Source organism: Phyllopteryx taeniolatus, chromosome 2 (genome assembly GCF_024500385.1).
Source record: "Phyllopteryx taeniolatus isolate TA_2022b chromosome 2, UOR_Ptae_1.2, whole genome shotgun sequence".
Lineage (NCBI taxonomy): Eukaryota > Metazoa > Chordata > Actinopteri > Syngnathiformes > Syngnathidae > Phyllopteryx > Phyllopteryx taeniolatus.
The window spans coordinates 4,895,502-4,921,129 of record NC_084503.1 but is presented as its reverse complement, the minus strand read 5'-3'; the positions used below and the strand labels follow the sequence as shown (position 1 = coordinate 4,921,129).

The 25,628-nt window shown below is 48.4% G+C and overlaps 1 protein-coding gene across 1 annotated transcript; it reads left to right on the top strand.

Annotated features, from left to right (window-relative positions):
* The first annotated feature begins 373 nt into the window (after nucleotides 1-373).
* Nucleotides 374-25,331, top strand: LOC133468668 (transient receptor potential cation channel subfamily M member 1-like). Its single transcript, XM_061754851.1, is given in 29 exon segments — nucleotides 374-718; nucleotides 2,003-2,079; nucleotides 2,195-2,411; nucleotides 2,747-2,960; nucleotides 5,076-5,200; nucleotides 5,315-5,486; nucleotides 6,067-6,241; nucleotides 7,341-7,464; nucleotides 9,610-9,682; nucleotides 11,528-11,628; nucleotides 11,791-11,952; nucleotides 13,004-13,138; nucleotides 13,248-13,298; nucleotides 13,734-13,874; nucleotides 14,567-14,596; nucleotides 14,673-14,682; nucleotides 14,685-14,955; nucleotides 15,037-15,265; nucleotides 15,869-16,000; nucleotides 16,794-16,913; nucleotides 17,244-17,372; nucleotides 17,608-17,859; nucleotides 17,929-18,103; nucleotides 19,217-19,237; nucleotides 19,317-19,461; nucleotides 19,597-19,790; nucleotides 20,163-20,295; nucleotides 20,803-21,137; nucleotides 23,515-25,331. Coding segments are annotated over 29 exon segments (4,398 nt in total). The 5' UTR covers nucleotides 374-628; the 3' UTR covers nucleotides 23,880-25,331.
* The last annotated feature ends 297 nt before the right edge of the window (nucleotides 25,332-25,628 follow it).

The following is a 25,628-nucleotide window of genomic DNA, read 5'->3' as shown; positions in this document are numbered from 1 at the left end:
ACAATCAGTTTGACACCCCTGGTCTACATTGTGCACATTTGTCATTAGGTCAGCATGGTATGCTACGGTGGTTTTCCACATATAATGCAACAAAAATTTTTATTATACACTGTATTTACATTTCATCGTGTTTTGTTATCATTTTATGATTTGTGTGAAGAGCAAATATGTGGTTAATTCCAAAATAATGAGCCATGCTTTGAATTCAAGGAGGTTGGCTTAAGGCATGAGGACAGCCCCTGTACATTCAAAGAATGAAGCATCAATTGACCTTTGTTGTCGGACGCGATGTTTGACGTCTTCGAATGAAAATAATTGCGTTTGATGAGCCAAGAAGAGAAGACGTGGGTGAAAAAGTGATCAGGAAGTGTCGGGAAGCACGTGAATCGAAGCGTCCGGCTCACGTCTTTGTTGGCCTTTTTTGTGCTCCGAAAGTGGATTTTCCTGCAATCGGCATTTATGAAATCTCCGTCATGCATTAAAGACGACTAATCCCGCTTACTGAGGCCGGTCGGTCGGCCGGCACGCAGCGGTCCCAGTCCGGCAGAGACGCTCGAACGCATCGTGGCGGAGCGGCGCCAGGAGGATGAAGCTGAGGCACACCTGAACACGCGGCGACACGGAAGGCATGACGACGGACGGCAGAGGAAGGCGAGGAACCGACGGCTCCTTCAAGCGCTCGTCCGTCAAACGCAGCGCCTCGTCTGGATCGCAGAGGGTTAGTCGAACATTTTCAAATATACCCTGCATGTTTAGACTGCGCACTCTATGTTTACATCCACCTGCTGACCCTGCGCATTTATTTACATGATACAACTTGATGTCCTCGGTGACAACTGGGAAGTCCTCACAGACTATTCGAGGTTCCCAAATGCAACTTGAAGACCGCCGTGTTTCGAGGCAACACTTCCAGTCCACAGACGCAAGTTGCTCAAAGGCAGCTTGAAGTCCTCGGACAGGAGACGATTAAATTGAAGTTGCTCAGAAACAACTTGAGCGACTTTCAGATAATTGCCATGGAGGCAACTCACAGACACCTTGAAATCCTTGGAGACACCTTGAAGTCTCCAGAGACAACTTCAAAGTCCTCAGAGACACCTTGGTCTGTGGAGAAAACTCGTTGCCCTCATACCCAGAGACAATTTCACGTCCTTGGAGATAACCATGGAAACACTTCAAATACTGGCTGACAACTTCATGTCCCTTGAGAAGACTAGATGCCGTCAGGAAGAACCTTGGGGCAATTTCAAGTTCTTGGAGACAACTTATTGTGCGCAGAGCCAACTTTTTTTCTGTCATCAGAGGCAAACTGCTGTCCTCCGAGACAACTTGAGGTCTTTGGCGACAACGCGTCCGTCTTTTGAGACAGCTTCAGGCTTCTAAGAGGTTCCAGACAATAGCGCCACTTTAACGTTGAGTCCTCATGGGAGACGTTTGGAAGGGAAAGACTACATTTAAAAAAATAATAATACAGCTGGCAGGAAGTAAGTGTTTGAATGACATTTATGTACACTACACGGCATACGGTATATGTCGATATAGATGTATGTACAGTACACAGAGCACAAGAGAGAGGATGACCACGCTGGACGCAATGTAAACGAGGCTTAAGTTACGTTCACGCTAATCCTCCATTATGCAGAGTGCAATGTCACGCAGTGTGTTTGTGTGTGTGCGTGTGCGTGAGCACAATGAAACATTATCGCAGCGATTTAAAAGCTGAGCAGGATTATTTGTTTTTTTATGATTATTGTGTAAGAGGATTGGAACCATCAAGAAATGGAAAGCTCCGCTCTCACAATAATTAGTCAGCTTCGTTTGCACACAAACACACGTGCGCACAGACGCGCACGCGAATACACGCAAAAAAAAAAAGAAGTGTTGTTGTTAAAAAGCGCGTCTGATTCATCATTGGTAAAAATACTGTAAATGACAACAATGTGCAAAATGAATCAAATGTGATCCGGTGTGATCAAATGCCATCTTGTGTGACGTGTTTCAGCTGCAGAGAGCTTGGATCGAGAAAACCTTCCAGAAGAGAGAATGTGTGCGCATCATTACAGGAAAAGACGCCAGCAGGTGCCTCACACGCGCACGCACACGCACACGGACACGCACACGCCGCGCGCCAAGAAAGACGGCGATGCAATGACGTGACGTGAGGCGACGCGACGCCGCGGTGTTCTCCTCGCAGGTGCAGCTGCGGCCAGCTGGTGGCCCAGCACTCGGCGGTCGCGGCGCTCGGCGGGCAGGAGGAGGAGGGGCCGGCCGAGGAGGGGCGGGGGCGGGGAGACGGCCCGCCGCTCAGACCCCCGGAGCGCTGGACCCCCCTCAAACACACCCGGGCCACGCCCACGGACGCGTACGGCGTCATTGAGTTCCAGGAGGGAGGACACGTCAACAAGGCCACGGTACAGGAGAATAGTCCCGACCTGAAAGGATACTCTTCGCACTCATTGGCTTAAAGCACAGGTGTCAAACTGGCGGCCCAGGGGCCAGATCCGGCCCTCCACAGCATTTTATGTGGACCGTGCAAGCAAATCATGTGCGTCGACTTCATCTCGTCTTCTACTGTAATTGAGGACATTGAGATATGGCACGCATTTTTTTGTTACCCATCCCCCTTTGAAAAACGATTTCAAAACTAGTTATCCATCAATTTGTTGTGTATATGAGGCGACCATTCATTGATATGGGTTCACAGTCGTAATCCCCCCCCCCCCCCCCTTGTCCCCCCCCCCCGCAGTACATCCGCGTGTCTTTCGACTCGAAGCCAGACGCCCTGCTCCAGCTGATGGTGAAGGAGTGGTCGCTGGAGCTCCCCACGCTGCTCATCTCGGTCCATGGCGGCCTGCAGAACTTCGAGCTGCCCCCCAAACTGCGGCAGGTGTTCGGCCGAGGCCTCATCAAAGCCGCCGTCACCACCGGGGCGTGGATCTTCACGGGCGGCGTCAGCACCGGTACGCTCGCGCTCGCTTGTATTTCACTTTGAAATTCACAAACATACACACCGCCACAATTGGAGTGGGAACTTTGAGCAACTTTTGAAAAGTCTCGCAGACGCTACAACGCACAGGTTTCAGCTTGAGCCGCCGTGTGTGCGCTGAACGACGGCGTCGCCAGGTGTGCTTGAATGTGAATGTGAATGTGCGGGTCCTGACTGTTGTTTCTGCCTATGCGCCAAACAGCAGTTCAGCGTACCCACCCTTTTTGGAGTCCTTGGAGGCGGTGCTGGAGAGCGCTCCCGCTGGGGACTCCATCATTCTGCTGGGGGACTTCAATGCTCACGTGGGCAATGACAGTGAGACCTGGAATGCTGTGATTGGGAGATCAGAACCAGAGCGGTGTTCTGCGTTTGGATTTCTGCGCTCGTCATGGACTGTCCATAACAAACACTATATTCAGACATAAAGGTGTCCACACGTGCACTTGGCACCAGGACACCTTAGGTCGCAGTTCAATGGTGAGTCAATGAGTGTCTTGGACACTCGGGGAAGAGAGGGGCGGAGCTGTCAACCGATCACCACCTGGTGGTGATTTGACTCTGATGGTGGGGATGATGCCGGTCCGACCTGGCAGACCCAAGCATTTTGTGAGTGTCCGCTGGGAACGCCAAGTCCCCCTGTCAGAGGGGAGTTTCAACTCCCACCTCCGGCAGAACTTCGCCCACGTTCCGGGGGAGGCAGGGGACATCGAGTCCGAGTGGACCGTGTTCCGCGCCTAAATTGCTGAGGCGGCCGACCGGAGCTGTGGCCGTAAGGTGGTCGCTGCCTGTCGTGGCGTCAACCCCGAACTCGTTGGTGGACACCAGCGGTAAGGAATTTCTAGGTGCAGAGGGGGTCCGGTTTGGTGACAGTATCATGTCCCTGCTTTTTGCAAATGATGCGGTTCTGATGTGTCCATCAAGCCGTGATCTTCAACTCTTGCTGTAACTGTTCGCAGCCGAGTGTGAAGCGGCTGGGATGAGAATCGGCACCTCCCAATCCGAGACCGTGGTCCTTAGTTGGAAAAGGGTGGTGTGCCCACTCTGGGTCGGGGATGATATCCTGCCCCAAGTGAAGGAGTTCAAGTATCTTGGGGTCTTGTTCACGAGTGTTGGGAAGAATGGACGGGAGATCGACTGGCGGATCGGCGCAGCGTCTGCAGTGATGCGGACTTTGTATCGGTCCATTGTTGTGAAGAAGGAGCTAAGCCGAAAGGCGAAGCTCTCGGTTTATCGGTCGATCTACGTTCCTACCCTCAGCTGGTGAAAGAACCAGATCTCAGATACAAATGAGTTTTATATTATATTATATTATATTATATTATATTATATCATATTATTTTATATTATATTATATTATATTATATTATATTATATTATATTATATTATATTATATTATATTATATTATATTATATTATATTATATTATATTATAGTGGCAGCTGGGGAGTCAAGTATTTTTTTGCGTTGGTGCTTGAGAACCACGGCTCAAAACAACTTTTCAAAAGTTGCTAAATTGCAAAAAGTTAAAAAACAAACAAAAAAACAAGATAATTGCTAATTTAATGAGGAATATATAACCTAATTTAAGTAAAATAATATACCAATAGAACAGTGAAATTTGACTTGACAGGATTTGAAGAAATCGGCAAAGTTTGACTTGGCAAAATGTCTTGAAGGTTTTAGTTAAATTGAGTAACGTATTCCTCATCACATCCTCAATGTTCTCGTCTTTCATTTTGAACTTTTGAAAAGTGACTCATGCTTTTTGCCTTTAAACCACCGAGAGAATCCCCACATTTAGCGACTTTGAACAATTTTCTGGAAATGTTTGAACACTAAAAGGCATGCATTATCCGTCCAAATGACTTCTTTGCCAAATCAAAAAGTCTTTTTCTGAAATGAAATAAGATATTCCTCATTTCAGTACTAATGCTGTGGTGTACTTAAGATCGGTTTTTGCAGTGTTGGCTCTTCACTGGCAGCAACATGAGCACCGGAACCTGATGATTGCCAACGTTCGTTCGTCGATTTGGCAAATTGTCGCTACTCGCAATCAAGACGACGCTGGCGACGGCTCGTGTTTTGCAGGTGCGATCCGCCACGTGGGCGACGCCCTCAAGGAGCACTCGTCCAAGTCTCGCGGCAAAGTGTGCGCCGTGGGCATCGCGCCGTGGGGCATCGTCGAGAACAAGGACGACCTCCTCGGCAGAGACGTGAGAGCAAAACATTCCAAACGTTCCCTCGCTCATTCATTCGTCCGTTTACGCTTCGCAAAAGACACCAATTCATCACCAGTTTATGGTTTGTTTGCGTGCGCGCGTGTGGAGGTGGCGCGCCCGTACCAGTCGATGGGCAACCCGCTGAGCAAGCTGGCGGCGGTCAACGGCAGCCACTCGCATTTCATCCTGGCCGACAACGGCACCAGCGGCAAGTACGGCGCCGAGGTCCGACTGCGGAGGCAGCTGGAGAAGCACGTGGCGCTGCAGAAGATCAACACGCGTGAGCCGCCGCCGCCGCCGTGGTCCGCTTGACCCGACCCACGTGATTGACGTCACCTCGAGTGACTGGCAGGACAGGGGATTCATCGACAACTAATCGATTATCAAATGAATCCGTCGTGATTTTTAGTCATCGATTCTTCATTTAGAGGCCTCGTTTAAAATGAAATTATCCAAATCCTTTGAATTTCCTCCTCTCCACAGTAAATAGTCGCACATTTCTGTCATTAATCATCTTTGTGTTTCATCAAACTAAGACCTTTACAAATGTATCAATCTTTTTCTTTGGAAAACAACGATTGACATTTTTGCAGATTTTCTGATCTTTTCGATTTTACGGAGCAAACCGTTTAAGTTTGTGCATTTTCTGTACTGTCAATTTGAAATCGTCCTGTTTTTGAATAAAGAGATGGAAATTCGAAAATCCGATTCATCGTCGATGATGAAAAGAAGCGTTAGTTGCGGCCCTAGACAGGACTCGACTGAGGTGACTCGACGCGATTCCCGGGACCGCGACCACGAGCGGTTGATCCGGGGCGACAAATGACTAGCTCCGCCCCCGGCGTGGGCGGTGTGTGCAGGTCTGGGTCAAGGCGTGCCCGTGGTGTGTCTGATCCTGGAGGGGGGCCCCAACGTGGTCTCCGTCGTCCTGGAGAGCTTGAGGGATGACCCCCCCGTTCCCGTGGTGCTGTGCGACGGAAGCGGGCGAGCCTCCGACATCATCTCCTTCGCACACCGATATTGCCATGACGACGGGTGGGTCGGCCGTGTTTATTTGTCGCAACGCGAGGGGAACACCGAGCGAGGAAATGTTCAATTTTCACTGATGAACCATACATGTTTTTTAAATGTATTTTTGTCCCATTTTAAAGTTTTAGATTCATTTATTTTACCACAATAAAAAGATTGCAGCAAAAACTCAAAATCCCGCGATATGGCGAATTATGCGCCACACGACTATGAAAAAAATCCGCAACGCACGGAATCCCCAATAGGTGAACCGCGATATAGTGAGGGAACACTGTACAAATAAAGGTAATGTGAGTGCGAATGGTTGTTTGTTTGCGTGTGCCCTGCGATTGGCTGGCGACCGGTTCAGGGCGTACCCCGCCTCCCGCCAGAAGACACCCCCGCGACCCGTGTGAGGAGAAGCGGTAAAGGAAATCAGCTGCATTTTTGTTGTAGTCTTCGGGTAATATATACGTTTCGTGGTACCAGCCGTTCAAATCAACAAGAAATTGAAAAAACCGTGAACAGTGAAACCCGCACAGTTGCGCTTCGCCATCCGCTAATTAACCAATTCGCAGAATTTTGGGGTAACCGATGCGCCGTTATTTGCTGAAAATCTCCCCTACGTCGAGTGTTTTTTGCTGCCATCTGGTGTTATTTGAGGTCATTTGAATACCTTTGATTAGACAAAAGTAGTCTCTCGCTGCCCTCTTGTAGAACCATGGTGCCAAAGAACTGTCGGAGCGATTTGAAGAGCTTCATTTGGACAACAGTAGTGCTTTGCCGCCATCTTGTTGTAGTTTGGTGTCAAAGACCTGTGTTGAATTGAATGGAGGGACTTCATTTAGACAAAAGTAGTGCTTTACCACCATTTTGTGGCATCCTTGTGTCAGGGGCCTGTGTTGTCATGTAAGTAATTTGATCCACTCGGACAAAAGTAGCACTCAGCCGCCATTCAACGACATTCTGGTGCCATGGAACTATGTCGCAGAGAGTTGAAGAGCTTCATTTAGACCAACATAGTGCTTTGCCACTGTCTTCTTAATGTGCTTGATTGTTTGTTATGTACTTTTTGAGGGATTTGTGGTTGAGTGTAATGCTGCCGTGACATTTTTCTTACTTTGAGGTCTGTGAGCGAGGGCGTGAAGGAGCAGCTCCTGGTGACCATTCAGAAGACGTTCAACTACGCCCGCAGCCAAGCGCAGCAGCTCTTCCTCATGGTCATGGAGTGCATGAAGAAGAAAGCTCTGGTGGGTAGGACGCATGTCAGGTGACCCACATCCTCGCCATTCAATTGGCCCTTTGACACGGCGTTCGCCATTCACTCCGCAACTGCGTTGTCTTTTCTAACAATTGTGATTTCTACCTATCGTGACACATGAGGTGGCTAAACTTGCTCTAAAAAAGCTCTTAGTTCACTTAAGGCCGGATAGCTGGGATAGGCTCCAGCGACCCCCGACCCGAACCAGGATAAGCGGCGTTGAAAATGGATGGATGGATATAAATGTATATTGTTGCTTCAGCATGCCAGAGACCCTAGTGAGGATAAAGCGATACAGACGATGGATGGATGGATGTATCCATCAATTTTCTACCGCTTATCCGAGGTCGGGTCGCTTTAGTAGGGACGCACAGACTTCCCTCTCCCCAGCCACTTCATCCAGCTCTTCCGGGGGCATCCCGAGGCGTTCCCGGGCCAGCCGAAAGACGTAGTCTCTCCAGCGTGTCCTGGGTCAGCGTGTCCTCCACCTCACCAGGGAGGCGTCCAGGAGGCATCCTAAACAGATGCCCCAGCCACCTCATCTGGCTCCTCTCGATGTGGAGGAGCAGCGGCTCTACTCTGAGATCCTCCCGGATGACCGAGCTTCTCACCCTATCTCTAAGGGAGAGCCCGGACACCCTGCGGAGGAAACTCATTTCGGCTGCTTGTATCCGGGATCTTGTTCTTAACACGACCCACAGCTCGTGACCATAGGTGAGGGTAGGAACGTAGATCGACCGGTAAATCGAGAGCTTCACCTTTCGGCTTAGCTCCTTCTTTACCACAACGGAGCGATACAAAGTCCGCATCACTGCAGACGTTGCACCGATCCGCCTGTCGATCTCCCGTTCCATTCTTCCCTCACTCGTGAACAAGACCCCAAGATACTTGAACTCCTCCACTTGGGGCAGGATCTCATCCCCGACCCGGAGAGGGCACGCCACCCTTTTCCGACTGAGGACCACGGTCTCAGATTTGGAGGTGCCAATTCTCATCCCATCCGCTTCACACTCGGCTGCGAACAGTTCCAGCAAGAGTTGAAGATCACGGCTTGATGGGCACATCAGAACCGCATCATCTGCAAAAAGCAGGGACGTGATACTGTCACCAAACCGGACCCCCTCAAGACCTCGGCTGCACCTAGAAATTCTGTCCATGAAAGTTATGAACAGAATTTGTGTATTGTAAACTAGGAAAGGCAGGGAGATAAAAAAAAAAAATCACAAATTTCGGCTAAGTTATCACTTACCTGTCTGTCTCTCAGCAAGCTCTCGAACACCCGGCTTCGGTCGTGACTCGCGAACATCGGTGCGGCGAGCTCAGCTGGTGCACATATCCTACCGTGTCCCCTTACCTCCACGCAGGCTCCCGCCGGCCAATTTGAAGTTTCCATCCCTCTATTCAGATACATTATTTCAAATTGACAGTACAGAAAATGCATAAACATAAATGGATTATGATTCAGTTCCAGGAAAATAACCAAAATAGTGTGAAATTGTGCATTTCTTTGCACTTTTATGGTACTGCATCCGTCACTGTGCATTGTACAACCCCAATTCCAATGAAGTTGGGACGTTGTGTTAAACATAATAAAAACAGAATTCAATGATTTGCAAAAAGAAGTTCAACCTATATTTAATTGAATACACTACAAAGACAAGATATTTCATGTTCAAACTGATAAACTTGATTGTTTTTAGCAAATAATCATGAACTTCGAATTTGACGGCTGGAAAACTGAGTAACTAGCCACAAATCAGTACTTGGTGAGAGACATTGATGACTCAAAAGTAACTATTGCTGGTTTGAAAAAGTAACTGTAATCTGATTACACCCCCGGGAGAAAGCAACGCGGTAATTGGCTTGTTACTCAAAATGACCAAAAAATCAAATAAAATAACGCGTTACCGGCATCACTGATAGAAAGCTTGTGCGGTCATGTGACTTTATAAACTCAAGTGCATAGCGGGATTAAAGTCACACAAGAGTCCATGAGGAGCAAAGCTAAAAAAAAAAAAAAATCCCTCACTAGAGAGTAGGGAATGAGTCAGTCATTCCCAACACCGCCTAGGAAGCAGGAAGCAAGAAAACCAAAGTAGGAAACGCAAAGTGTGATTTTGCGGTGTCGTTTCAGATCACGGTCTTCCGGATGGGCAGCGAAGGCCAGCAGGACATCGAGATGTCAATCCTCACAGCGCTGCTCAAAGGTCAAAGTTCGGCATGTCGAATACAAAATGTGACACCTTGACAGTGATTGACAGTGATGAACAGTTATTGACAAGTAATATATGCACAGTGCCAGGAAAAATGATGTGAACCTTTTTGGAATAGATTTCTGCATAAATTGGTCATTAAATGTAGTCTGATCTTTATTGAAATCATAAGAAAAACCTTTTAAATTAGTAGTACGCAAACAATTATATGTTTTCATATTTTGATTGAAAATAATTCACTGGACAGGGAAAAAAAGTGTGGAATAATAACTGGTTGACCCTTGACCCTTTGGGAGGAATAACCTAGCCAACATTTCCTGTAGTTGCAGATCACTTATGCACAACCATCAGGGCGGTTATGCATTTTGGACCACTCTTCCTTTAAAAAAAACTTCCTGCAGGGATGTCTGCTGTGGATCGCTCTCTTGAGGTCATGCGACAGCATCTCCCTGGGGTTGAGGTCAGGACTTTGACTGAGCCCCTCTAGAACCTGTATTTTCTTCTTATGAAGCCATTATGTTGTTGATTTGCTTCTGTGTTTGTTCGTTTGTTTTGGATCATTGTCCTATTGTCCTCTTTTGAGCTTCAACTGTTGGACAGATGGCCTCAAGTTCTTCTGCAAACTATCTTGATGATGAAACATTTGAATTCATTTTTCCATTGAGGATAGCAAGCTGTCCAGGCCCTGAGGTAGAAAAGCACACCCATACCCTGATGCCCCACCACCAGGTTTTGATGTCGGTGTGCTGTTCCACGCAAACAATTCAACTTTGGTTTCATCTGTCCACAGAATAGTTTGCCAGTATTGCTCTTTAGCAAACTTCAAACGAGCAGCAATGTTTTATTGAGACAGCTTGCTCCTTTGTTCTCCCATCAGCGTTATTCTTGTTTCATGTTTTAAATATGGTAGATTTGTCAACAGAGATTTCTGTAAGTCTTCAGGCGACACGCTAGGGTTCTTTTTGACCTCATTGAGCATTCTGCGCTGTGCTCTTGCAGTCATCTTTACAAGGACGGCCACTCCTTGGAAGAGAAGCTACAATTTCTCTAACTGTGGACTGATGAACATCAAGATTTTAGAGATACTTCCGTCACCTTTTCCAGCTACAAATGTATATATAAAGTCCTGACCAAGGGAGCGATCCACAGCAGACATCCCTGCAGGAATCTTGCTGAACTGCAACAGTTTTGTAAGTAGGAATGCTCCAAAAACCGCCCTGACGGTTGTGCACGTTTGATCTGCAAAATATAGGAAAGTTTTGCTTGACGTTATTACTGCCAAAGGGTCAAGGGTCAGCCAGTTATCAAATCCAAGGGTTGACTTACTTTGTCCTCCCTATGAATGTTTATGTTATTATCAATAAAAAATATGAAAACATATAATTGTTGATGTGTTATTAGTTTAAGCAGACTCCCTTTGTTTATTATTGTGCTTTAGATGACGATCAGACTACATTTGATGACCACTTCATGTCTTCACATACTTTCCACTGTATATAATTTATTTATAGAAATGTGATATACTGTATGTCAACACAAAGGAAACCTTTACATTGAATATTGTCATCTTTGGTGGCTTTGTGGTGACACGTGTTCAACAAAAGACATTGTTGACGTTAATGTTCCTGCGCGGTTTTTGTCACGGTCACCTTCCTCACTCACCCGAGCGGCGAGGGAGTGCTGCGACCCGTCTTGCCGGATGCAGAAGTACGTTGCGCACATACCGGATTAACAGGAATTGACAAATGATTGATGAGTGATCGACAGTGATTGGCAAGTGTTTAAATGTTATTGGCGAGTGTTTGACAGTTATTGACCAGCGCCCGTGTGCGCATGCAGGCACCAACGCGTCGGCGTGCGACCAGTTGAGTTTGGCTCTGGCGTGGAATCGCGTGGACATCGCTCGCAGTCAGATCTTCGTGCACGGACACCACTGGCCCGTGAGCGCGCACGCACCACTTTGCTCCCGTAGCAACACACACCTGTCTACTTCCTGGGTTTCACCTTTAGGCCCCCCCCCCAAACGCCGCGATTAGTGATTGGCGAGAACGTTCGATGTCACTCAATATCAGTCCGGACTTGACGTGTGTGTTCGTGTGTAGCCAGTAACCCTGAGCGAGCGACCCAAAAGTCCGGCGGCGGCCGAGCGGGCGGCGGCATCGACGGCCAAAGGAAAAGCTCGAGCGAAGAAAGGAAAAGCGGGAAAAATCAAAGTCGAACCGCCGGAGGAGACTGACCCCAGGAAGCTGGAGCTGCTCAGCTGGGTAACACGAGCATCTTTTGCATCCATTGTTGTTAGACACACGTCAAAACACGTCAAATATGTCAAAACGTTTTCAAAGCCATAATGCCAGCAGCATTCTGACTGATCTTTCCAGAAGTTGCTGAAAAACGGGGGGGACACAAATAAAAAATAAGTACAAATTAGTAAATGAATAATAATAATAATAAATAAGTGAGAATGTGTTATTGTAAAATAGAAAATTGGCAAGAAATCTGAAGGGTCTGAAATGAGGAAAACATTGTCAAACGTGAGTGAAAAAAATGTATAAATACATATATTTTTGTTCTTTTCAAAAAATGAGTGAAAATGGACGAAAACTTGTGAAAGTAGAAAACAAATATTTTTATTTGTTTTAAATGAATGGAAATTTGTGGTTAAAAAAACAAGGTAATAAAATATATTGGACCGGGCCGACCTTGAATCGTGAAAATTCCGAATAATTGACACCCATTATAATGTATTTTGTAATGCCATGTATTTTTTTTTTTTTTAACTGGAAAAAAAATACATATAGCTTTTTAAAATCTACGAATAGGTGAGTCAGTAGATGCTGAACCGCAAATATGAGTGGGTAAAACTGTAAATGAAAAAAAAAGTCATATAAATGAGTGTAGTAGTATATAAAAAAAAGAAAATTGTAAAAAAGAAGAAAATTAAAAACGTATATAAATGTAAATAAAACATTGTCCAACATCGGGGGAAATAGACCAAAAATGAGTGAACTGGTTAAATATTTAGTGAACATTTATCAAAAAGAGAAATCTGAAAATTGTTCAATTTATATATATATATATATATATATATATATATATATATATATATATATATGGTATGCAAACCGGAATTTTACAGACAAGCTGGGCATGACCCGCTTTCACGCCAACCAGTTGAAAAACGTTCTTGACGAATATATTCGTCGTTGGCAGTAAACGCTCGGATTCCAGTTGACCGACATAAACATATAAATGATGATGATGACGATAACAATGATGAAGACTAAGACAATGATGACAATGACGACGATGTCCCAGGTGAACTCTCTGGAGCAGGCCATGATGGACGCGTTGGTGTTGGACCGCGTTGACTTTGTGAAACTTCTGATCGAGAACGGGGTCAACATTCATCACTTCCTCACCATTCCTCGTCTGGAGGAACTCTATAACACGGTCAGACGCGCCGCGGTGCCACGCACGTGGCACGTGACTGACATCTGTGGCTCCGCCTCCGTTGCGGAGCTGACGCGCTCATTTCTGTTTGTGCGTTTGCATTCTACAGAAGCTGGGACCCGCCAACACGCTGCACTTTGTGGTCCGAGATGTCAAGAAGGTGAGTCACCTTTAAGGTTTTGAGGACAATATGCAAAGCGGGGGCGGCACGGTGGCCGACTGGTTAGAGCGTCAGCCTCACAGTTCTGAGGTGCGGGGTTCAATCCCCGTCCCCGCCTGTGTGGAGTTTGCATGTTCTCCCCGTGCCTGCGTGGGTTTTCTCCGGGCGCTCCGGTTTCCTCCCACATCCCAAAAACATGCATTAATTGGAGACTCTAAATTGCCCGTAGGCATGACTGTGAGTGCGAATGGTTGTTTGTTTCTATGTGCCCTGCGATTGGCTGGCAACCAGTTCAGGGTGTACCCCGCCTCCTGCCCGATGACAGCTGGGATAGGCTCCAGCACGCCCGCGACCCTAGTGAGGAGAAGCGGTTCAGAAAATGGATGGATGGATGGATGCAAAGCGGGTTGATGACATGACTCGTGGTTCTTGCAGGGGAACCTCCCTCCAGACTACCAGATCACCTTGATTGACATTGGATTGGTTCTGGAGTTCCTGATGGGCGGAGCTTATCGCTGCAATTACACCAGGAAGACCTTCAGGACGCTCTACAACAACTTGTACGGCCTGAAGAGGGTGAGCCTCAACACTCACGAGCACATTTCAGGGAGTTCTCCATGTTGCCAGCCGTTTTACAGCATTCTGACTGATCTTTCGAGACTGGCAGAATATTGTGCTCTGCGACAATATAAACACCGGACCCCAAGCAAACGCGGCGTGAGCGACGCTGACTCAACACGTGGCTCGAGTTGCCTGTGAATATTTTCATTCATCCGGGTCATTCTATTCTCAGGGTAATGAATCAATGGCAACTGGACTGTTGTGGATCAATCCAAATCAGTCCAGTTGCCATCGATTCAGTCCCCTGAGAATGGCTCGAATAGAAGGTCAGTGAGTTTTTTACATGCCGTTCGTCATTCTCTCCGTGACTTGCCAATCTGTTGGTGTTTCTCTCCCTCATAATTGACGTGATAAGCCGACATCAACCAGCTAATCTTTATCATCTACTGAAAAGCTGTGGTGATCTCAAATCCAAAGTGACGCAAGCTACCATCTACTGGCGTCTGTTAGTCATTACAGTCATGTAGGAGTTTGAATTTCACAAACCGAGCTCGGGAGACCTTCCACCCCTACTCGTTGAAAAACGTGCTTGATGAATTTGGCAGTCAGCATTTTAAAGCAACAAAAACAGCAAACAGAGCACACAACAAAAGTCACAGGCGTACTGTATATTATTTTCATCGAGTTGACGGTGTTTTGTCTTCCAGCCCAAAGCCTTGAAGCTCCTCGGCATGGAGGTAATGTTCACAATTCCATGCGATCCAAACACGTTGTCGTTATGACAAGAACAACATTCTCTCTCCCCGCCTCCAGGACGACGAGCCTCGTCCAAGGGAAAGGGCAAGAAGAAGGAGGAGGAGGTGGACATCAACGTTGACGACCCCGAGGTGAGCCGTTTCCAGTACCCCTTCCACGAGCTGATGGTGTGGGCCGTGCTCATGAAGCGCCAGAAGATGGCGCTCTTCCTGTGGCAGCGCGGGGAGGAGGCCATGGCCAAAGCGCTGGTGGCCTGCAAGCTCTACAAGGCCATGGCCCACGAGTCGTCCCAGAGCGAGCTGGTGGATGACATCTACCAGGACTTGGAGAAGAACTCCAAGTGAGGCCGCACTCACGGCGGGGGGAAGGCGCTCGGCGAAGCCCGCCGTCCTCTTCACGCGTTTTCGTGCGGTGTCGACAGGGAGTTCGGGCAGCTGGCCTACGAGCTTCTGGACCAGTCGTACAAACGCGACGAGCAGGTCGCCATGAAGCTTCTGACCTACGAGCTGAAGAACTGGAGCAACTCCACTTGCCTCAAGCTGGCCGTGGCCGCCAAACATCGAGACTTCATCGCGCACACGTGCAGCCAGATGCTGCTCACCGACATGTGGATGGGATGTCTGCGCATGGGCAAGAGCAACGGCCTCAAGGTAGCGCACCGCCAGCCACTTCCTGTCCAAAAGCAGGAACATCGACCACATAGCGGGCAGCTCACACGAAACGATGTCCACTTCCTGTCATCCAACAATCCCAAACAGCATCAGGGGCCATCGGGGCCGGGTGCGTTTGACTCGCGCTGTCATTTTTTTCAATCAGTTTAATCACGCGTTTGAATTTCCACGGCGCCAAAAATACCACACATAGGAGATCCTATTTTAAACGTGTTGTGCTTCCATGAAACGGGAGTTCGGCGCTGCACTACATGCACATTACCTTTGTTTTTAGAAAGTCCTCTTTTTAAAACAAAAGTTGCCGCCGAGCAGTCCGCCAGTCGGCGTCTCCCCGCTCACGGGGGCGTACGCGCTGACCTGATCACTTTCGGATATCCAGCCGCTGTTAAGGTCAAAGGTACCAGCATAGTGTGCACTCAAAATCAATCGTGTCATTAATCTGAGTTCACACATACATGGACACAATTGTTCAATATTTTTAAGTTTGGGCACCTTGGGACACTTTCGAGAAAGTGCTAGAATGACGTTTGGTATCGTGGTCCAACGTGGGAACAGTTCCAATTTGTTGCGCTGCCCCCGCAGGTGATTTTGGGAATCGTCTTCCCCCCCGCCATCCTCCTGCTCGACTTCCGCATCGGCGACGAGACGTCCTTCCACTCGTCCGAGGAGAACGACGGCGGCAGGAGCAAAGACGACGACGACAAGTCCAGCAAAGTAGGACCCTCCGGCACAACGTGACTCATTTTTATATGATTTGATCAATAACAGTGAAGACCCGGCCCATTGAATGTCCTTTTGAAAATCAATTCATTTGACTGATAATGAGAATTTGAATTATTGGCGGTTGTTATCCATCAAAAGGTCATAATTGCTTCTAAGAAAAACGAATATTTGAAAGTGATATTTTTCAAACCTTTATTGGCAAAATGTCCCGTGTGAAGTTTGATCATTGGGATATGTTGGATTTTCCGCCTCTTTTCCATGAAAACTGGCACAAATGCGTCTTGGTGTCGAGAGATTTCTTTATTTTTTTGCTTCTTTTACGTACGTCGCTCGAGCAAAATAAATCCTGTTATTGCTCAGATTTGAATGAATATGCATGAATTTGTGAGAACAGTTACACGTCTTCACCGTTACTACGATTGTATGGAGATAAGAGTGTAATGGCTTTCATGAGTTGTTAGGATCATTTATGCACTTGTATCTTATCTGCAGAGTTTGGAAATTGCGCAAAACTTTTATGTAAAGCAGTTTATGTCTTTACTGTTACTGTTACTTTAAAAGTGTAGTTCAGTGGGCCACCACCATTTGCTCTGGCCTTTTAAATTTCAACTCATCAATAACTTGGTGAAAATGGGACTTGCAGTGTGGCTCTTTCAGCTTGGGACATAAAAGAAATTGCTCAATTAGATTTTGTTTTTCTTTTTTGTCTTTACCGTTATTGATCAAATGATACGAAAATGACCCGTATACCGTTTTTGATTTGTATGCTAAACTTTGCTTACAGGACGCGGACGGCGTATCCAAGAAAGGAGACGAGGAGGACCACCAAAAGAAGAGGATTCCCATCGGAAGGAAGATTTACGAGTTCTACAGCGCCCCCTTCACCAAGTTCTGGTTCAATACGGCAAGTAGTCTTCCTGTTGCCACGGCCTAAGGTCCATGTACTAGTCCCCACGAGTAAGACAGTTCAGTGCACTAGTCGAAAAACTACATCTTACTAGTGATGGTTTTTCTGCTACCGTATGGCATTTTTGCGCTCTAGTAAAGCCACTAGTGCGCACTAGTAGAACAACTACATGGGACTAACAGCAAGCCAAAACTTTTACTTGTTTTACAAGTGATATAAAATCCTAGTAGTTAACAACTAGGATGCACTAGTGGATCAACTGTGTCTGTGTGTGAAGCGCGTGTGACGTGCGTGTGACGCGCCTGTGACGTGCGTGTGTCCGCCCAGATCTCGTACCTGGTGTACCTGATGTTGTACAACTACATCATCCTGGTCAAGATGGAGCGCTGGCCCTCGCTCCAGGAGTGGATCGTCATTTCCTACATCCTCACACTGGGCCTGGAGAAGGTCCGACAGGTGGGCGCCAGAAACGGCAAAAACAACACAACACACGAACGTCACCAATGGTGGGAAGGAAGCGAGTACAAACACTTCACTTAATGTACTCCACGCATACACAAAGAAATCAACTACACATTGACAAAGAGCTACCTGCACAGACATAAAATAAACATGCACGCACAAAGTTACACGAGTCAGAAATTATATGTACACACACAATAATAAATGACACCCCCCCCCACGCGGCCAGATCCTGATGTCGGAGCCGGGCAAGCTGAAGCAGAAGATCAACGTGTGGCTGGAGGACTACTGGAACATCACGGACCTGGCGGCCATCTGCGTCTTTGTGCTGGGCCTGCTGCTGCGGCTGCACGACGAGCCCTTCATGGGCTACGGCCGCGTGGTCTACTGCGTGGACATCATCTTCTGGTACATCCGCGTCCTCGACATCTTCGGCGTCAACAAGTACCTGGGACCCTACGTCATGATGATCGGAAAGATGGTTAGTCAGGCACACGCGCATGCCGAGTCCAAGTTAGCGTGACTTTGCGTGTGCGTTTGTGCGGCACAGATGGTCGACATGTTGTACTTCGTGGTGATCATGTTGGTGGTCCTGATGAGCTTCGGCGTGGCCCGCCAGGCCATCCTGCACCCGGACGAGGAGCCCACCTGGCGCCTGGCTCGCAACATCTTCTACATGCCCTACTGGATGATCTACGGCGAGGTGTTTGCCGACTCCATAGACCGTAAGACTAGAATTCATAGTAAGACTTCCTCTCGGCCCGCCCGCGTTTCTCCAGCTTCTTCTTCTTCGTCTCTCAAATGTTTTGCGACAACCTGAAAATCTGCCACTCCATGATTGCCTCATGACACGCACAATCACACACAAATGGACACAAACACAAGCACACCCACACAAAAAGACAAACATACGTAGAACCATACAAAAATAAACACGCAAACACATTAACACACCAAAACACGCATGCACACACATAGTCACACGCATTCACAAACACAGACAAACACAAACACAAACATAGACACACAAATATAGACATACATGCAAAGACACACAAACGTATACACACAAATAGAGATACACGTACACAAACATACACACACGAATACACACAAACTCACGCACACGCTTACACGTACACAATCACACACATGCACACACACACTAACACACGTGGCAATCACACACACTCACACACACAGATAAACATAAATACCCACAAATTCACAAACATACACACACACGTTCATACACAAACACCTGCCACACACAAACATACACACAAAATGAAAAAACAAACACACAAATGTGCACATACAAAAACAAACATAAGCACACAATTACACAGCAAGTCACGCAAACAAACACACAAATACAAATTACAGTGTAGTGTCATTGTCCAGAGGTGGCTCGTCAAGCCTCCTATGCAGCAGAGGGCAGCAGCACACATGTTGAGTTGGGGTGCATCTCATTTCTGTTCTTGGGACTTCCTAGCTCCTCTGTTTCCACGCTGGCTCCTCCCACCAGAAATTTCACAGACGAGCGAGGTCGGAATGTTTGGAGGAAATAAGACGAGCGTTCCTCGATGAGGTCGTTTCACGGCGACGTCTACTCAAGGCGACGCCACGTCACTGACGCCGCCGCAAATGTCCACTTTGTGCTTCATGCATGAAGTGGAATTGCATTGAAGTCAAAGATAATCAATATCGTTCCTCAAGGGCCAAATCTAGAAAAGAGATGCACCCATTGTGTTGTTGTTTTTGTTGTGAATTTTGACATTGTTTCCTCTTCCTGTTGAACTGACTCATCCTCTTCTGTTCTCATTGTTGACGTTCAGTTTACGCCATGGAGATCAATCGTAAGCACCGGCCATCGTAATCCATAATCATACAGAAGAACAAGATTGTCACACCTGTGTGTGTGTGTGTGTGTGTCAGCTCCTTGTGGGGACAACCTGTACGACGAGGACGGCAAGAAGCTCCCTCCGTGTATTCCGGGGGCCTGGCTGACTCCGGCTATCATGGCTTGCTACCTGCTGGTGGCCAACATCCTGCTGGTCAACCTGCTCATCGCCGTCTTCAAGTCAGTGCACCGTTCTCACATCAATCATACAGAACCTACAGGAAGATTGACAGCTCCCTGACAACACGCACAAACGCACACAGTCCTAATTTCCGTTCTCCCGCTCTTGACTGCTTCGACGTGTTGTCGGCGCAGCAACACGTTCTTCGAGGTGAAGTCCATCTCCAACCAGGTGTGGAAGTTCCAGCGCTACCAGCTGATCATGACGTTCCACGACCGTCCCGTTCTGCCTCCTCCCCTCATCGTCTTCCCTCACGTCTTCATCGTTCTCAAGCGTCTCTGCTGCCGGTGCCGACCGCGCCGCGACGGCGACGCCCAGAGACGCCTCCGTAAGACTACCGCCCTCCCTCACGTGTCGCCGCACTCGCTTCCAGGGGTTGCAAAAACGGAAAGTCATTTGAAAAATACGTTCAGTACAATGCCGTCCAACTCCAAACGTCCAGTGAATCGATCGCTAGTTCGTAAAAGATGCAAAATTATGTTTTTTTGCGGGAGGGGTGAAACCTGGAAACCTCAACTTTGAGGTTGCCTGGTAGAAGAGAAACAAATTGGGTTTATATTTTTGGTTTAAGCCCAGTTCTTAGAGCAATGGTGGTCTAAATCCAAATAGCCATCAAATCCATCACTATTGCATTAAAAGACCCAAAAAATGAGGTCAGTGGTTCACGTATGGTTTCTTTTGTTTTATTTTGCGTGTGCAGAGCTTCTGCTGGGCGCGGACGAGCTGAAGAGTCTTCACGAGTTTGAGGAACAATGCGTGGACGAGTATTTCCGAGAAAAGGACGACGAGAAGCAATCGTCCAACAACGAGAGGATCCGGATCACCTCGGAGAGGTCAGGCAATGCTCAAGAACATGCCAGGAACACCAGTGTTGAGAAACTTATGTTTTTCCACAGCACATCCCTCCACAGGCTGACATGCAAAGGACATACAGTATGAAAAACACGTGGCACGTTTGAACATGTGAACAACATGTACAGTAAATAACATTTATATTGATATTGGTTTGAGGTTTTTTGGGAGGAGGTGAATATGAAAAGAACACGTCAAAAACATATTTAAAAAAAAACATGTCCATCCGTCTGGAGGAGGTGAACATGTGAAGAACATATTTATGTTCATTTCATGTTGTTGTTTTCAGAGGGTGGAGAGTAGAGTTGCTGTATTTGTTGTTGAACAGTTGTTCATGCATTTGGAGGAGGTGAACGCGCAGAGAACATGTAAAGGACGTAAAAAACACATTGATGTTGGTTTTATGTTTTTTCATAGGGTGGAGAATAGTAAATGACAAACATATGAAGAACATGCCTAATGTGGGTTTGATGCTTTTTTGGGCTCAGGGTTGAGAACATGTCCATGCGTCTGGAGGAGGTCAACGAGCGCGAGCACTCCATGAAGGCGTCCCTGCAGACGGTGGACCTGCGCCTGGCGCAGCTGGAGGAGTTCTCGGCCCGCATGATGAGCGCTCTGGAGAAGCTGGCGGGCGTGGAGCGGCTCGAGCCCGACCGCACCGGAGGAACCGCTTTGGCGCGCGACGCCGACGGCGTCTCCCTACGGCGCCACGGAAGCGTCGGCAGCGCAGATGGTGGCAGCCTCTACCGCTACTGGCCGGACCGCGACGGCGACTCCTGGGTGGCCGCGAGTCCGGAGAGACGAGCGGCACGCGCCGACGCCGGTAGGACCGACGTCCTCCGAATGCATCACGTCTGAATGATGATTGATGTTTCTCCGAACAGGAGACACAAAAGATGTGGCAGCAAAACAGGCCAAAATCAAGTTGGGGTTTGCGTTTCAAATGAGGCTTTCATGCCAGGGTTAGGTTTTCAAGCCTGGGTTAAGTTTGCAAATTAAGGTTTCAAGTCAGGGTTAGGGTTTCAAATTAGGGTTTCTAACCATAGGGGCTCATGTCTGGGTTAAGGGTTGCAAGTCTGAGTTAGGGTTTCAAATGAGGGTTTCAAGACAGGGATAGGGTTTCAAATTGTCATTTTAAAACAGTGTTAGGGTTTAAAATTATGGTTTCAAGACAAAGTTAGGGTTTGAAGTTAGGGTTTCAAGATAGGGTTAGGTTTTCAAATTGTCGTTTTAAGACAGTGTTAGGTTTTCAAATTATGATTTCAAGACAAGGTTAGGGTTTGAAGTTGGGGTTTCAAATCTGGATTAGGGTTTTGAATTACGGTCCTTGAGACAGATAGGCCCCTCCTTGAGCCGTCACCTTGTCGTGGTGGAGGGGTTTGTGTGTCCCAGTGATCCTAGGAGCTAAGTTGTCTGGGGCTTTATGCCCCTGGCAGGGTCACCCATGACAAACAGGTCCTAGGTGAGGGACCAGACAAAGCACGGCTCAAAGACCCCTAATGATCACGACAAACAATGGACTTCGTTTTCCCTTGCCCGGACGCGGGCCACCGGGGCCCCCCACTGGAGCCAGGCCTGGTGGTGGGGCTCGAAGGCGAGCGCCTGGTGGCCGGGCCTGCACCCATGGGGCCCGGCCGGGCACAGCCCGAAAGGGTAACGTGGGTCCCCCTTCCCATGGGCTCACCACCTGTGGGAGGGGCCATAGGGGTCGGGCGCAGTGTGAGCTGGGCGGTGGCCGAAGGCGGGGACCTTGGCGATCCGATCCCCGGCTACAGAAGCTGGCTCTAGGGACGTGGAATGTCACCTCTCTGGCAGGGAAGGAGCCCGAGCTGGTGTGTGAGGTCGAGAAGTTCCGACTCGATATAGTCGGACTCGCCTCCACACACACCTGGGGCTCTGGTACCAGTCCTCTCGAGAGGGGTTGGACTCTCTTCCACTCTGGAGTTGCCCATGGTGAGAGGCGCCGAGCAGGTGTGGGTATACTTATTGCCCCCCGGCTCGGCGCCTGTACGTTGGGGTTCACCCCGGTGGACGAGAGGGTAGCCTCCCTCCGCCTTCGGGTGGGGGGACGGGTCCTGACTGTTGTTTGTGCCTATGCACCAAACAGCAGTTCAGAGTACCCACCCTTTTTGGAGTCCTTGGAGGGGGTGCTGGAGAGCGCTCCCGCTGGGGACTCCATTGTTCTGTTGGGGGACTTCAATGCTCACGTGGGCAATGACAGTGAGACCTGGAAGGGCGCGATTGGGAGGAACGGCCCCCCCGATCAGAACCCGAGCGGTGTTCTGTTATTGGACTTCTGTGCTCGTCACGGATTGTCCATAACGAACACCATGTTCAAGCATAAGGGTGTCCACACGTGCACTTGGCACCAGGACACCCTAGGTCGCAGTTCGATGATCGACTTTGTGGTCGTGTCATCGGACTTGCGGCCGCATGTCTTGGACACTCGGGTGAAGAGAGGGGCGGAGCTGTCAACTGATCACCACCTGGTGGTGAGTTGGCTCCGATGGTGGGGGAAGATGCCGGTCCGACGTGGCAGGCCCAAACGTATTGTGAGGGTCTGCTGGGTCTGCTCACCTATGGTCATGAGCTGTGGGTCATGACCGAAAGAACAAGATCCCGGATACAAGCGGCCGAAATGAGTTTCCTCCGCAGGGTGTCCGGGCTCTCCCTTAGAGATAGGGTGAGAAGCTCGGTCATCCGGGAGGATCTCAGAGTAGAGCCGCTACTCCTCCGCATTGAGAGGAGCCAGATGACGTGGCTGGGGCATCTGATTCGGATGCCTCCCGGACGCCTCCCTGGTGAGGTGTTCCGGGCATGTCCCACCGGGAGGAGACCCCGGGGACGACCCAGGACGCGCTGGAGAGACTACATCCTTCGGCTGGCCTGGGAACGCCTCGGGATCCCCCCGGAAGAGCTGGATGAAGTGGCTGGGGAGAGGGTAGTCTGGGCGTCCCTGCTGAAGCTACTGCCCCCACGACCCGACCCGGATAAGCGGTAGAGAATGGATGGATGGATGGAGACAGATAGGGTTTCATGTCAGAGTTAGGGATTCAAATGAGAGTTTCTTGCCAGAGATAGGGTTTTAAATTAGGGTTTTAAATCTGGGTTATGGTTTGGAATTAGGGTTTCAAGCCAGAGCGAGGGCTTCAAGATAGTTTGGGTTTCTAGCCAAAGTTTTGTCCACTTCCTGTCTCCAGGGACCGTCCAAACGGCGTCGGGCTGCACTCTGGACGTCATTCGGAACCGAGACAGGAGCCAATCGCTGTTCGGCGTGGACATCCTGATTTCGCCGTGCGACAGCGAGCGCGCCCCGCCGGCGCCAGACAACGCCTCCCCCTCCCGAGTTGAGCCCAGTAACCATGGCGACGGCGAGGACGCGGACGACGAGGATGACAGGAAGTTCCCTGCGCTGCGATCCAAGAGTCTCAACATCAACACCAGCAAGAAAACCAGCACGCACGCCTCGGATGCGCCGCGCGGTCCGCTTACGCCGCCGCCGCTGCGCGCCAAAGTTAACCTTGCCGACCTCGCCGAAGTGGACGCGCACCAGAGCCTGGATTAGGGCTTTCAACAAGGGGCGGGGTTTCAAAATCGTTTACGGCTTTAAAGAAGTGTACGGCTTTTGCAGTAAGGTTTCAAGCCAGAGTAAGTTAGCTTTCAAGTCACGGTTAAGGTTCCAAATCCGGGTACTGAATTGGCGTTTGAAGTCCGGGTTAAGGTTTGTTTTCACCGTAATGTGAACAGCGTACAGAACGTATAACATTTATTACACGTGCAATAAATGTAATCAGGATCGAAGGTTATTGCAATGTAAAATTATAAATTGGCCCGGTTGAGTTGAGAAAAATCCAAATTCAGAGTATAGAATATTGAAATCAAATCGCTACGGGTGATCTTAAATGACCAAATCAAGTGGAAACCACAACATATCAAAGCAGAAGCGTTGCAGTATTAGCTCAAGCAAACCGAGTCCTCGTTCTTGGCATACAGCTTGGATATACAGAAAGGACATTTGCGGGCGAATGATATCTAGACGAGGGAGGACGATCGCAACCGAAGGGATCGAACGACCTGACGGCTCCGAATATCTCGGTTAGCGACATCAGGCAAATGGCAACCGTGAGGAGGCAGCTCGAAGGACAGCCACAGTCAAACGCCCAAAAAGGCTGAAGCAGATCCTGAATAGTCAGCTGAATGGCGAGAATAAGATCCAGGCCATTAACACTAATCCCAGACCCCGCTATAGCATAATAGCCTGGCCACGGGGAGTCGCGCAAGCTCCTTACGACCCACGGAGCGTTCCGCCGCAAGTACGGCATCTCGAAGCTCTACACAAAGACTGGCCGGCGTCACGGGCACTATCCAGGAGGAAACGGCAAGACTCCAAGAATACATCCCGAAGATGGCCGCCAAGGACCAACTACTAAATGAACATGAATAGAGATCATTGTGGAATAGGTTGAAGGGGGAGCGCAAGGAATGTTCAGACATCAACGAATTCAAAAACGCTCTGATCGGAAAATCTTTTTCATTTCATTGTTGCCGCGTGTTCATTATTGGTTCTAGATGTATTTCAAACACGTAAAAGGGAATTGTTGTGCCGTCTTCTTTTCTACCATTGTCTTGATTGCTCATTATTCTTTTTGCCTTGTTTCACCACACATTGATGGAGATGGCGTAGCTGCTGTAAATCGACTGCGCAACAGAAGCCTGCGGGTGTGATTTAACGGCTGCAAAATGCAAACGGGACAGAACCTGGAGCCTCAACAGTTCCGGCTGCAAACTGGACAACATTCGATCGCATCCATTGGCATCTGCAGGCTCCTGTTGCATGATTGATTTCGGTCTTCTTTTAGATGCCCGTATATATGTTGTAAAACATTTGCATGTTTCACCATGTTGAAAAAAAATAAATCACTACTGAAATGTACAGGTATATTTTAAAGTTGTTTATTTTATGTTATTATTCAATTTGATGAATTAATACACTCAAAAAGGTTCGTTGTAATAAAATATTCCCATATAGTGTTGAATTTATTTCTATCCTTTCAGCAGTTTTGATTGTCCGTTGCAGTCGGAGTTTGTCCTCTTTTGTAGCAGCACCAAACCAGACTGTGATGGAAGAACACATGACCGATTCGATGACGGCTCTGTAGAACTGCATCAGCAGCTCCCGTGGCGGGCCATGCTTCCTCAGAAGCCGCAGGAAGTACATCCTCTGCTTTTTTGCCTTTTTGAGGACGGAGTTGATGTTGAAAAACATCAACTGCGTTGGCTGGGAATTGAACCCGGGTTAACTGCTTGGAAGCCA